This window comes from Myotis davidii, unplaced genomic scaffold (assembly GCF_000327345.1).
Source record: "Myotis davidii unplaced genomic scaffold, ASM32734v1 scaffold370, whole genome shotgun sequence".
Taxonomy (NCBI): domain Eukaryota; kingdom Metazoa; phylum Chordata; class Mammalia; order Chiroptera; family Vespertilionidae; genus Myotis; species Myotis davidii.
The window spans coordinates 15780587-15793867 of record NW_006288615.1 but is presented as its reverse complement, the minus strand read 5'-3'; the positions used below and the strand labels follow the sequence as shown (position 1 = coordinate 15793867).

The following is a 13281-nucleotide window of genomic DNA, read 5'->3' as shown; positions in this document are numbered from 1 at the left end:
TTCCCATGCCATTTAATATTCTATGGCATTCTTTTACTTGTAAATATAAATATATGCACATGATTCAAAATTCAGAGGTCCTTTAGAGTATGCAGTGAAGTCTCTCCCTCTTACCCTGTCCCTAGATAGCAGTTCTGTTCCCAGAGGCAGTTCCGTATCATTCTTCCAGAGATGATGGCCCTGATCGGCCCGATTGCCACCCAGGCTGAGGGACCCACCCATGCACGAATTTGTGTACTGGGCCTATAGTTAACACATTGTTTGTGGGTAGTTTTTATCAGCCGCTAACAGGTGGCGAGGGCCATTTTTGCTAATTTTTTGAGCAAATGGCAACATTCAGTAAAATTACGATAACTTTAGTTTACGTATTTATACGTTATCCGCATTCTACCGCTAGTCTATAAAAAACGTATTAATACGTGTCCCGCGCTCTACTACACTGGTAGAACGTATAAATACGTAAAACGTGTAAACACGTTTCCCGCATACAATGTGTTAATACATATTTCCCCGTTTTTATATTCCATTACTACTGACTCTTAAAAAATAATTTCAATAATTTCTTTGTCCCTTTGTTACCTAAAATTCCAGAAAAATAACTTCTATTTAAGAAGATTACTGGGTGGCAGATAACTGCTAAAAGGGTTAGTTCACTAATGAGAAAATGTGATATATCCTCCTTCACTTGAAGGATAAACCAGTTCTATAAATCAATCAGAAAGCAACTACTCAGAGATAGACCAGTCAGTGATTGATAGTTGCTTTCCAGAAATTCATTAAACAAATTAATGATATATTAGTTATTTGGTATGACAGAAAAAAAATTTGTGACAGAATGTTTTCAGAATGCTTTAACACAATTGTTTTTAAAGTATTTAATATCTTACTTATATTTTAATTTCCAGAAGAATGTCTTATCATTTGAAAAGTTTTCTATAAAGTTTCTAAATGTTAGCTTATCATTTTATAAGTTATATAAACTATCTTTTTCTCATGTGGATAGCTGTGTAGAAAATGCTAAAATATGTTATTCTAATTCTAATTTTAAATTTATTATTGTAGCCCTAACCAGTCTGGCTCAGTGGATAGAACATTGGCCTGCGGACTGAAGGGTCCCAGGTTCGATTCCGGTCAGGGGCATGTGCCTTGGTTGCGGGCACATCCCCAGTTGGGAGGTGTGCAGGAGGCAGCTGATCGATGTTTCTCTCTCATCGATGTTTCTAGCTCTCTGTCACTCTCCCTCTCTATAAAAAATCAATAAAATATATTTTTAAAAAATTATTATTGTAAAAGTAGAGACAGGCATAGCAGTTGCAGCAACACCTACTTCCATTTGTTAAAAGCATATCAAGGGCTCTGTGCTAAGTAAATATATTATCATCTTTAAGCAATTGTGTGAAGTAGGTATTATTGCCATTTTACAAATTATGAAACTGTGGTCTTCATTTATCTCCCTATGAAACTTAAAAAAAAATGGACTCTTTCTTGTCCTTATGTTCCTCTCAGCACCTAGTCTTGCACTAATTTGTTGTGTATACCTAATGTTTTGATTAAATTTTAAAAGGATTTAATTAAATTATAATTTGTACATAGTTTAACAAAGATTACTCTTGTGTACTTTTTTGGCAATAAACTGAAATCCTCAGGACATAAAATTAGCAGGCCTTTTTAAAAAAATGAACAACACATAATTAGAGTGGAGAGGAAAATGTCAAGAATCCTAAGGTTTATTGTAATTAAACAAAAGGAAGAAAAAGTAGAAACAATTACAAATTAATTAGTTACTGCATCATAATAATTGATTCTGTTTTACTTAACTATAAAATAACTGAATAATATATTTAAAATGTATATATGATGATAGTAATAGGTGCATCAAACATGAAACTTATTTTTTCCTCCCAAGTTTGAATTTCAGCTCAGCATTTTGTGCTTTGCCAAAAGAATGTCTTTCCAGTACTTTTATTAGAAATTGTCTACTTGTACATTATGGTTCATTTTTTCCTATGATGTTTTCTAGATGGAAGAGCTTACCTCTCTTCTTTCCAACTGTCCCTGACTGATAGCTATTAACTGTGCTGCATGTATATCCAAATTGTATCTATATTCACTCATGTATTTTAAATAACTAGTTTAAATTGCAGTGAAATTGCACCCTGTGTTTTGCATTCATTTGCGTGAACCTTGCCACCGAAGCCTCAATACTTATTCAATGCTTGCTAGTGAATTACTCATAGCTATCCTACTCAAGTGATCATGTAAATCCTCCTTTCATTTTGAGAATTGTAGGTTTTGAATACAGAAAACATTTTCATAATACCTATATTATGACAGTGTTATGGTTCTGACACTGTTTTCACTAAAACTTGCCACTTAAGGAATTTAGATTTGAATCACTTTAAAACCTCCCTAGGTGCAGCGGCTATGTGTCTGCTAGGTGTGGATGGCAGGCTTTTGCTTTATTGTTTAGTTTTAATATTAAGGCTTGTTTATATATCCAACTTTTTTTCCTTCTGAATTTTTTTTTCAAATTTAACAGAAAGATATTGTTCCTGTAACAAGTTATTTATAAATTACTTTTCTTGAATTTGAAATCATTGCTGTACTATGGAGAAACTGAAATTTTTCTATTATAAAACAGTTGGCCCTGGCTTGTGTGGCTCAGTTGGTTAGCATCACTCCCTACACTAGAAGGTAGTGGGTTAGATTCCTGGTCAGGGCACATACCCAGGTTGAGGATTCAAACCCCAGTCAGGGTGTGTGTGAGAGGCAACAGATGGATAGTTCTCACATCCATGTTTCTTTTTTTTTTTTTAATATATTTTATTGATTTTTTACAGAGAGGAAGGGAGAGAGATAGAGAGTTAGAAACATCGATGAGAGAGGAACATCGATCAGCTGCCTCCTGCACATCTTCCACCGGGGATGTGCCCGCACCCCAGGTACATGCCCTTGACCGGAATCAAACCTGGGACCCTTCAGTCCGCAAGCCGACGCTCTATCCACTGAGCCAAACCGGTTTCGGCACATCCATGTTTCTTTCTCCTTTCCTTTCTCTGAGATCAATAAAAACCAAATAAACATCACTCATTAGGTTTATCAGACACAGAGTTTCAAATTGGTATGTTTTGTATGTTTAAGAAAATTTGATAAAAAGGAAGAGAATTGCATCAGAGTACTGGAATCTATAAAAGAAAACACAATGGAAATAATCCTATATAATAAAAACCTAATATGCAAATCAACTGAATGGCAGAAAGACTGGTCGTTATGGCACACACTGACCACCAGGGGGCAGACACTCAACACAGGAGCTGCCCTCAGCCCGCAGACCCCAGGCCAGCCAAGGCAGGTGGCAGCGGAGGCCCGCTGATCACCCCGCCAGTTGCACCGCAGAGGAAGGCAACCAGCAGCAGCAGCAGGGGGTGAGGCTGGCAAGAGGTTGGTGCCAGGCTGGCCAAGGTGGGTGCCAGTGGGGGGGCCCCCCCGATCACCCCACCAGTCACCCCACAGAGAGAGATGACCGGTGGCAGCAGCAAAGGCTGGGCCAGCGAGCAGATAGCGCCAGGCCAGTCAAGGCAGGTGCCAGTGGAGGCCTCCCCAACCACCCCACCAGTCGCCCCACAGATCAGCCCTAATCACCGGCCAGGCATAGAGACCCTACCTATGCATGAATTTCATGCATTGGGCCTCTAGTAGAATTATAAAGTAATAATAACTGAAATGAAGAACCAAATAGATTGGTTTAACAACAAATTAGATGTAATAGAAGGAAAAAATAGTGAACTGGAAGATTAGAAGAAAAGAACTTAATGAAAAGAGATATAAAATTTTAGAAAATATAGACAAAGGTGTGAGAGGCATATGGGACTCAGTGAAAAGGTTTCACATATGTGTAGTTGAAGTCCCAGAAGGAAAAGGAGAAGGAATATTGAGGGGCAAAAGCAATATTTTAAAAGATACTGGCTAAGAGTTTCCCCAAACTATTTGTTTATCTAGAGGATTGTCAATTTTAATGATCTCTTCAAAGAACCAGATTTCTGTTTCATTGATTTTTCTCTATTTCTGCTTTCAATTTCATTGATTTGTGCTTTATTATTTCCTTCCTTATGCTTGCTTTGGGCTTATTTTGCTCTTTTTCTAGTTTATTAAGGTGAAGCTTAGATTACTGATTTCCACATTGGCTTTTAAGTTTCTCTCTGGATGGATATAAATCTCCTCTTCCTTTACCTAAGTGCAGCCTCAGGGAGGTATTTCCTCCAGTTTTTATCTCAGTTTTGTTTCTGAGGATTTGTGTGAGGATTAAATGAGTCAATACACAAACATCTGATTCTCATTATTTGCAGGAGATTCTATAAAATCCTGGGAACATTAAATTAGTGAATACTGAAATAAATATAAATATAAATATAAATACACACACACATACACACATACATACACACACACATACACACACATACACACACACACATACATATCCATTCCTACTCAGACTACAATTCACACTTCCCTATAACAGTATTAATTTCAGGCACAGGAAATTATTCCAGAAAAAATAATTTGTTATTTTGTAAAGAACATCTTGAATACTAGTATTGGAAACTAAGCACACTATTTTCTTAATAGTTGGTTTTCTGAATAGATTGACTCAGATGATATTGATAGCATCAGTTCATTGCTAACTAAATACACCTTAAAATATTGTTTAAGGTCAGTGAGATTGAATTTAATTTTGTATTATTAATTTCTTCTTCTTAGGCAGTTACATAGATTTTTACCTGTTATAATGGTTTGATATTTTATATTTAAAAAATATCTTTCTTGCAACAGTGGAATGAGTCTAATCTAACAGTTATGATACAAGGTTTGTTTTATAGTTAATCCCTTAATTTATACCTAGACCAATATCTCATTGTATATATTATCAGTAGAGAAAGCATTTCATATTTGCAGGATACCAACCTGCAAATGTATGCACATTTGATGATTTTCAAAATTATTTTCTTAGGAAACATAACTTTTGAAACAATGATGGAAATTCTCCGAGATAAACCAAGTGGCATTAATATGGAGGGAGAATTCCTGACCACTGCAAGCATGGTTTCTATTTTACCTCAAGATTCCAATTTTCCTTGCATTCACTTCTTTACTGGGACTCCTGATCCTGAGAGGTAAAGTCACAAAAATACTATAAACCAGCAAGGGGTAAGGGGGTAGGGTAGAATCTTTAGTCTGTTGATTATTTTGTGGGGCTTCTTCTTCTTTTCTTTTTTTTAATACACAAATACACAAATAATTTTTGGATGCATTTCAGGTCAAGTTTTCGTCTGCCATTTCCAAATGTGCATAAATGCCATAATTGTTCTCATTTTTGTTGGAAAAAATGTTAATAGTTTCTTGTATACAGTCATTCCTACATCCTCTTTTCCCAAGTATACTTAACATTGTCAAGAAAAGAGAGTAGAAAGGTTTTCTTATGCAGATTTCAGTATTATATTATTAGATGGTTAAGAGTTAATAAAAAAAAAGTAAATGATGTAGTGTGCTGGATTTAGATGGTTGCTTATGAACTCATATCTAGAAAATACATTCACATAAAACTTAAAATATCAACAGTTCAAGTTTAGAAGGATTTGTATAGACTATCTTGATTTAAGTCATTAGTATCTCTCACAAAACTTAATGTAAATTACATTTTGAAATGATCTTATATTCACGATCTTTCAGTGTTACAGTCTTTCATATTATCAAAGATATTTTCAAGAAAAATCTGTGAACCCCTTATTAATAATGCTGCTAATTTTCATCCAAAATCTTAATCCTCAATCTGTAACATTGAGAATTGTTCTTACCCTCTGATGAACTATAATTTTACTTGACACTGTTTACATGCCAGGCATTTTGTTAAACTCATGGGAATACAAGGCTAAATAAACTCCATTCCCCGCCCCAAAGGAGATCCCAGTATACCAGGGAAGACAGCATGGCTGCAACTAGTATGACGGGACTCATTAGTATGTAACAAGTTAATAGAAACATATAAGTAGAGGGACCCTTACAAGATTTAGAATAATGCTGAATATCTTTAAATTCCCCATGTGACAATTTAATAAAATATTTTTTCTTCTAGATCTGTTTTTAAGCCTTTCATATTTGTGCCAAATATTTCACAACTACTGGACACCAGTTCACCAACATTTGAGTTTGAAGACCCAGTTAAAAAGAAGCCACATTTTAAGACTAAACCTGACAGAAGACACCCACTCTACCAAGAGCATCAACAGGCATTGAAAGTAATAGATAACAAGGAGGTATGATTAGATTATGTTCTATGTTTTATCATTACAAATAGTTTAAAATATGAATCAATCCATATTTTGTCTTTTTAAAAATATTTTTATTGATTTCAGAGAGGAAGGGAGAAGGAGAGAGAGATAGAAGCACCAATGATGAGAATTGTTGATCAGCTGCCTCCTGCACACCCACTACCGGGGATTGAGCCCGCAACCTGGGCATGTGCCCTGACCAGGAATCAAACCATGATCTCCTGGTTCATGGGTCGACGCTCAACCACTGAGCCACATCAGCTGGGCAATCAATCCATATTTTGAATTTTAGTTTTCTTTCCCTCCTTCATATACAAACAGGTTTAAAAATAGTTTAGATGCTTTGACTATGGTAGAGCTCTACTATTTTGTATCATTGGTTAAAAATAATGATTAAGAATATGTTGTGAATCTTTTAGAGAGATGTAGCATATTAAACATAATATCAATAGCTATTTGTTATTGAGCACTGTTATATACCAAGCACCATAGTACTATTACATGGAATATTTCATTTAACCTTCACAGCCTCTTTGTGAGGTAGGAACTATTATCATCTCCATTTTACTGAGAAGGAATCTAAGACTTCAAGAGAGGTTAAGTAGCTTCCTTATTATATATCTCACACCCAAAATTACAAAGCCACTGGAGGGCAGTTAACCTGGACTCTTATATAATGTTCTAAAGCATTACAGATTCAGATTAATTTTAATTGAAAGTGCTTTAAGACCTCATCGACATAAATAATAATAATTAATTGGAGCTTTTAAAAAATAATAAATGCTTATTATTTTAAAATGTAAGCATTATAGAAGACTATAGAAGATTAAAATATCACCACAGAGAAACCAAGATGGCAGCATAGGTAAACACCGAAGATTGCTGCCTCACACAACCACTTCAAAAATACAACTGAAAGACGGAACAGACATCATCCAGAACCACAGGAAGGCTGGCTGAGTGGAAATTCTACAACTAGACGGAAAGAGAAAAGCATACCGAGACCCAGAGGAGGTGCAGTGTTGAAGTAAATACAAAGGTGCGGAGGTGCGTGCGGAGGTGCATGCGGAGAGGGCTGGCGGCTGAGGGCACGATTGTCTTTTTCAATCAGGAGGGAGTCTCAGGCTCTGAGCTCCAGTTTCAGGCGAGTCTCTGGGGACCTAGACTCATATGGGAGAAACGGGACTGTCTGGCATTGGTTGGAGCTCGAGGGCAGCTTTCTCTCGGAGGCACACACAGCGATTGCCGGGGCCTCTGAGGACAGGACGGAGAGCAGCCATACTGCTCGCTCCGCCTGCCCAGTTGATCCCCTGCAGCCTGGCCCTGCCCAAGCCTTGCACAGAAGCTTATGCATATGAAAGGCCCGGCCCTTTGTAATCTGAAAATTACTTAATGCAGTGAGGCTTTTGTTGGATAGCCTAAGGCAGAGGCTAGATTAGCACCTCCCTAGAGATCCAGGAGCCAGTGTACCCAGAGGTCAGAGTGGGACCATTCAGTTTGCAGCTCCTTGGAACCATAAAGGACACACTCAGGGGGCAGAATCAGTGAGCACCACAGCCCCATTGAAGCAAGTCTTGCCCCGGAGGGGTGTCTCCAGCACAGAAGTTCTCCCACTGCAGACACAGCTGATTCTCATAGCCAGTTGGCCTGGAGTTCAAATCCCTGCAAGTATTACCTACAACAACCAAGGCTTAACTACAACAAGACTGCACACAAAGACCAAAGGGGGTGCACCAAGAAAGCAGAAAAAATGCGGAGACAAAGAAACAGGACAAAACTGTCAATGGAGTATATTGAGTTCAGAACCACACTTTTAAGGTCTCTCAAGAACTGTCTAGAAGCCGCCAATAAAGTTATTTAGACCCTCAAGAAATCTAGTGAGACCCTTGATGTGGTGATAAAGGACCACCTCGAAATTAAGCAGACACTGACTGAAATAAAGAATATTATACAGACTCCCAACAGCAGACCAGAGGATCGCAAGAATCAAGTCAAAGATTTGAAATGCGAAGAAGCAAAAAACACCCAACCAGAAAAGCAAAATGAAAAAAGAATCAAAAAATACGAAGATAGTGTAAGGAGCCTCTGGGACAGCTTCAAGTGTACTAACATCAGAATTATAGGGGTGCCAGAAGATGAGAGAGAGCAAGATATTGAAAACCTATTTGAAGAAATAATGACAGAAAACTTCCCCTACCTGGTGAAAGAAATAGACTTACAAGTCCAAGAAGCACAGAGAACCCCAACCAAAAGGAATCCAAAGAGGACCACACCAAGACACATCATCATTAAAATGCCAAGGGCAAAAGACAGAGAGAGAATCTTAAAAGCAACAAGAGAAAGACAGTCAGTTACCTACAAGGGAGTACCCATACGACTGTCAGCTGATTTCTCAACAGAAACTTTGCAGTCCAGAAGGGAGTGGCAAGAAATATTCAAAGTGATGAATAGCAAGAACCTACAACCAAGATTACTTTATCCAGCAAAGCTATCATTCAGAAGTGAAGGTCAGATAAAGAGCTTCACAGATAAGGAAAAGCTAAAGGAGTTCATCACCACCAAACCAGTATTATATGAAATGCTGAAAGGTATCCTTTAAGAAGAGGAAGAGGAAGAAAAAGGTAAAGACACAAATTATGAACAACAAATACACATCTATCAACAAGTGAATCTAAAAATCAAGTGAATAAATAATCTGATGAACAGAATAAACTGGTGAATATTATAGAATCAGGGGCATAGATAGGGAGTGGACTGACTATTCTTACAGGGGGAAAGGGGTGTGGGGGATGTGGGAAGAGACTGGACAAAAATTGTGCACCTATGGATGAGGACATGGGGGGGGTGAGGGCGGAGGGTAGGGGGGGAACCAGGTGGAGGGGAGCTTTGGGGGGAATAAAGAGGCACAACTGTAATAATCTGAAAAATACAGATTTAATTAAAAAGTTATCACTGCAATCTTATCTTCAGAAATAAGCAAATGTATTTTTGGGGGGCAGATGGATGGATAGATAAATAATTTTATATCCATACCTCTTTTGCCCTCTTCTCTCTCTTCCTCAGAGATTAAAAAAAAAAAAAATTAGAAGGAAATGGAAGGACTGCCTAAAGGCTTTTAACAGATTCCCTGCTATGAAGGAAAAGATTCTCCATTTTATACATTTTTCTCACCTGTTTTCACCAACTCTCATTTTTATTGCCTATTATTTCTATAATTGCCTATAATTTATCAAGGTATATGCATTTATATTCTATCTACATTGAACGAATTAAATGCTTTTTCCTTTTATTTTATTTTTTTTTACTTTTGTCTGTAGCATGTTTGCAGAGTTGCCATGCCTCTCCCTGCCATCCCCATCTTGCTTATGCTTAAAGCAGAGACCTCCTATTTGCTTTATCTGGGCCCAGTTTGTTTTCACTTCTGACCTACAGTGTAAACACTTTTTTTGTAGCCTGGTGGCATGGAGTGAAAGGCAGGCATTTTGTTCTAGAAGTCCACTGTGTGCTAACTAGGGCCCAGTCCACTGGGCCAGAGGTGTCATCCATTCCCTGGGCCTGGTTTACTGTCCAGACTCAACACAGCACTGTGAAATATGATAAGTCCTCTGGTTTTTCTTGCCTGTACTCCAGTTCCTCAGTGGTATGTTTCAAAAGTGTCTGCTCTGGCGGGATTTCCCTTCACTCCTCCTCCGCGGCAGCCTCATTGCCCAAATTGCTTTTGTTAGTTTTCTAGAGTTGTCAGCTTCCTTTCCCCCTCAGTACTGCTCTGGGAGGTGAGTTTTGTAGACTTACTAAATGTTTGTTAAACTAAATTGCTGACTGATTTTTCCCAAGTAATACCGAAATAAAATTTTAAAAGCTGTTACTATTTTAGGCTTTATTTAATGGGCATGAAATATTGATTGACAAAAAACGTAGTGGAAAGACAATACAATTTGAGGGTAGAAGTGACAGAGAGTTGGGTTCTAGTCCTGGCTTTGCAAATAACTACTTCTGTGTCTTAGGGAAAGTCAGTTCTACTTGCAGTTTTAATTTACATTTGTTGATTACTAATGAGGTTGAAATTTTCCTCATATATTTATTGGCCATTAGTATTTGCTCTTAAAAGACTTGCCTACCCTTTTCCTTAGTTTATTTTTCAATTGGTTCTTGGTTGTTTTGTCTTCTGCCTCAAAGAGGCAAACTATGTGCATAGTCTTTGTTACATTTCAAATTTTTAATCTCAACTTGTTATTTATTTGACTTTTTTATAGACAAAAATTTTAAATTTAGTCAATTATACTTGTTAGTCTTTTCCTTTAAAGCATCTTGATTTCAAAAGGCCTGCTTCACCTCAAGATAATTATAACTTCTGTATTTTCTTCCAGTAGGTATATATGTTTGAAAAAATATTTAGTCCTTTAATTCCTCTGGAATTTATTTTTGCATATGCTATAAAATAGAGATTCTAACTTTGTTTTCCAAAGAGGTAACCCATTATTCAAAAACAATTTATAGGCAAAATGTACTTTTTCTCCACTGATATGAAATAAAATTTCTTCAAAAGACAATTGTATACAATGTTAAGGTTAAGTATCTTTATTTTGTGCTGTTTTGCCCATAATGGTTCAAAATTTAAAAATTATGCTCACTTTCTAGTAATTTTCTTATATTTTAGTTGCTCCTTCCCTTGAACATTACTGTGCTATTTCCTTTGTTTATTCTGATATTATTTTTAAATATAGAAGATCCAAATTCATAGAAATATCTCAGCCTCAACTTTTAGCAGCATTCCCATACATAATTAATACCAGATTTTCAACAATTTTGTTATTTGTCTTTTAGGTTTCTTGTTTATAGACTAATCCTACATAATTATTCGTGTTTTTTCTACTAAAAATAACTAACAATTTGGGGTTAATAAAATAACTCAAACTTTAGAACAATGATTTTCTCTGAAAGAATTTTATTCGTTCTATATCTAAAGAATAGGAGGAGGGGAACCAAACAAGAAGTAGAAACCAGAATGAACAAACCTTGTCTATGGAAGTTGGTTAGAATTTGGTTAGACTTGTGTGTGTTCATTTATTGTTATTTTTAATTGTTTAGGAAAAAGCCAAAACAATGTTGGAGAACATGAGAAAACTGGAGAAAGAACTATTCAAAGAGATGGAATCAATCCTTCAAAACAAGCATCTCGATGTGGATAAAATTGTTAATCTTTTTTCTCAGTGTACAAAAGATGAAATTCGAATTTATAAGTTAAATATTAGTTCTTAATTATCATCTAAATGATCAACAATCTTCCTCAAAGTCAGAATCAATCACCGTGGTAAATGATATAAATGATATAAATCTGCTAGTGTGAGCAGATATGATTATTGTTTAATAGCATTCAAGTGATAGCTTGACTATTAAAACTGCATATAATTGCTGAAATGTCAAGAAAGAAAATAATATCAAAATTAGACACATATATTATGGGATAGCCAGTTGTTACATCAGGTACTGCCCTGTGTTATTTTTTGTACTACAATAACTTTTTACAAATCACATATTCAATTCTGCATAAAGCATGAAACATTAAAATAATGCATGGATTTAAGTTTATTATAATTATGTATTGTCCTCAATTACAAAAAAGAAATTTTTTCTTTAATAATGAAAAATATTGTCTTATAGTGAAGTTTTGTGTGCTTCAGGCAAATATTAACCAGCTCTAACAAAGTGTCCCGTATTTACACATTAAGTCTTATTATAGTGTACTAGAGGCCCGGTGCACAAAATTCATGCACTGGAGTGGGAGGTGTCTCTCAGCCCGGCCTGCACCCTCTTGCAGTCTGGGACCCCTCGGGGAATGCCCACCTGCTGGCTCCCCATGAGTGGGCCTAAGCCAGCAGTCAGACATCCCACTCACAGTCCAGGAGCCCTTGCTACTTACTGCCCGCCTGCTCACTGCTCCTTACCGCTTAGCTCGCTGCTCTGTAATGCTGCTGCAGAGGCAGGAGAGGCTCCCACCACCGCCGCTGCGCTTGCCAGCTGTGAGCTTGGCTTCTGGCTGAGTGGCACTCCCCCTGTGGGAGTGCACTGACCACTGGGGGCAACTCCTGTGTTGACCATCTGCCCCCTGGTGGTCAGTACGCATCATAGCAACTGGTCATTCTGCTGTTATGGTCGCTTAGGCTTTTATTATATAGATTCATTCTGAAAATGTACTTTTATTAAACTCGGATATGCTCTTTGTCAAGACTTGGATGACCAGTGAGCCTTTAACTATAATTATATAGCATTTTTTTGGCCATACTCCTTTGTAGGATTTCATGTTAATATTTTAGAAGAGTTTGTGTGGGAGATTAGGAAATGGGATAGAAGATACCATTTCTGTGTCTCAAATTTCTCTCATCCTTTACATCTTTTCACTATGTGAAAACAGAAATAGGAAGGAGATAGTAAGAATGAAATAGAATTATTAGTGTATTATGAATATTTTAATGTATAATATATTGTGGACATTTATTATAAATGAGTAATAATCTCTGCCCATCGTTTATAAAACTGTTAAAGTTACATTGAGATTACCAAGTAAGGGTCAAAGTTGCAAATATCTATAATAATAAAAGCATAATATGCTAATTAGGCCAGATGACCTTCAGGACAAAGCTGGGGCTGCGAGGGGAAGCCCAAGTCCTGGGTGGCAGAGGGAAGCCAGTACTGGCAGCCGGGGGAATGAAGGCCTACTTGTGCATGGATTTTGTGCATCGGGCCTCTAGTAAACAATAGAAAAACCCAACTCAAAATAACATTATATATTTATTGGTTTCTAGAAATGTCCGTTTTAGGATTTTGATTATATCACATTTATTAGTCACTACCATTGCAACGAAGATTGTTACTAAAGTAGTGGACCATTATATATATATTAGAGGCCCGTTGCAGGAAGATTCCTGCAAGAATAGGGCTTCCTGTGTCTGCT

General features: G+C 36.9%; 1 protein-coding gene across 2 annotated transcripts in view; it reads left to right on the top strand.

Annotated features, from left to right (window-relative positions):
* SCRN3 (secernin 3) overlaps positions 1-11753 on the top strand; it is a 21849-nt gene extending 10096 nt beyond the window's left edge. Inside the window, exons 6-8 of one of the 2 annotated variants that reach the window (XM_006760603.2) lie at positions 5012-5174; positions 6134-6314; positions 11418-11753. In XM_006760603.2, the coding sequence (XP_006760666.2) occupies positions 5012-5174; positions 6134-6314; positions 11418-11588 (515 nt within the window). In that variant the 3' untranslated portion in view covers positions 11589-11753. Of the gene's footprint in view, positions 1-5011; positions 5175-6133; positions 6315-7133; positions 7199-11417 lie in introns of those variants that run through there. The other variant, XM_015561980.1, reaches the window with a different exon arrangement.
* The last annotated feature ends 1528 nt before the right edge of the window (positions 11754-13281 follow it).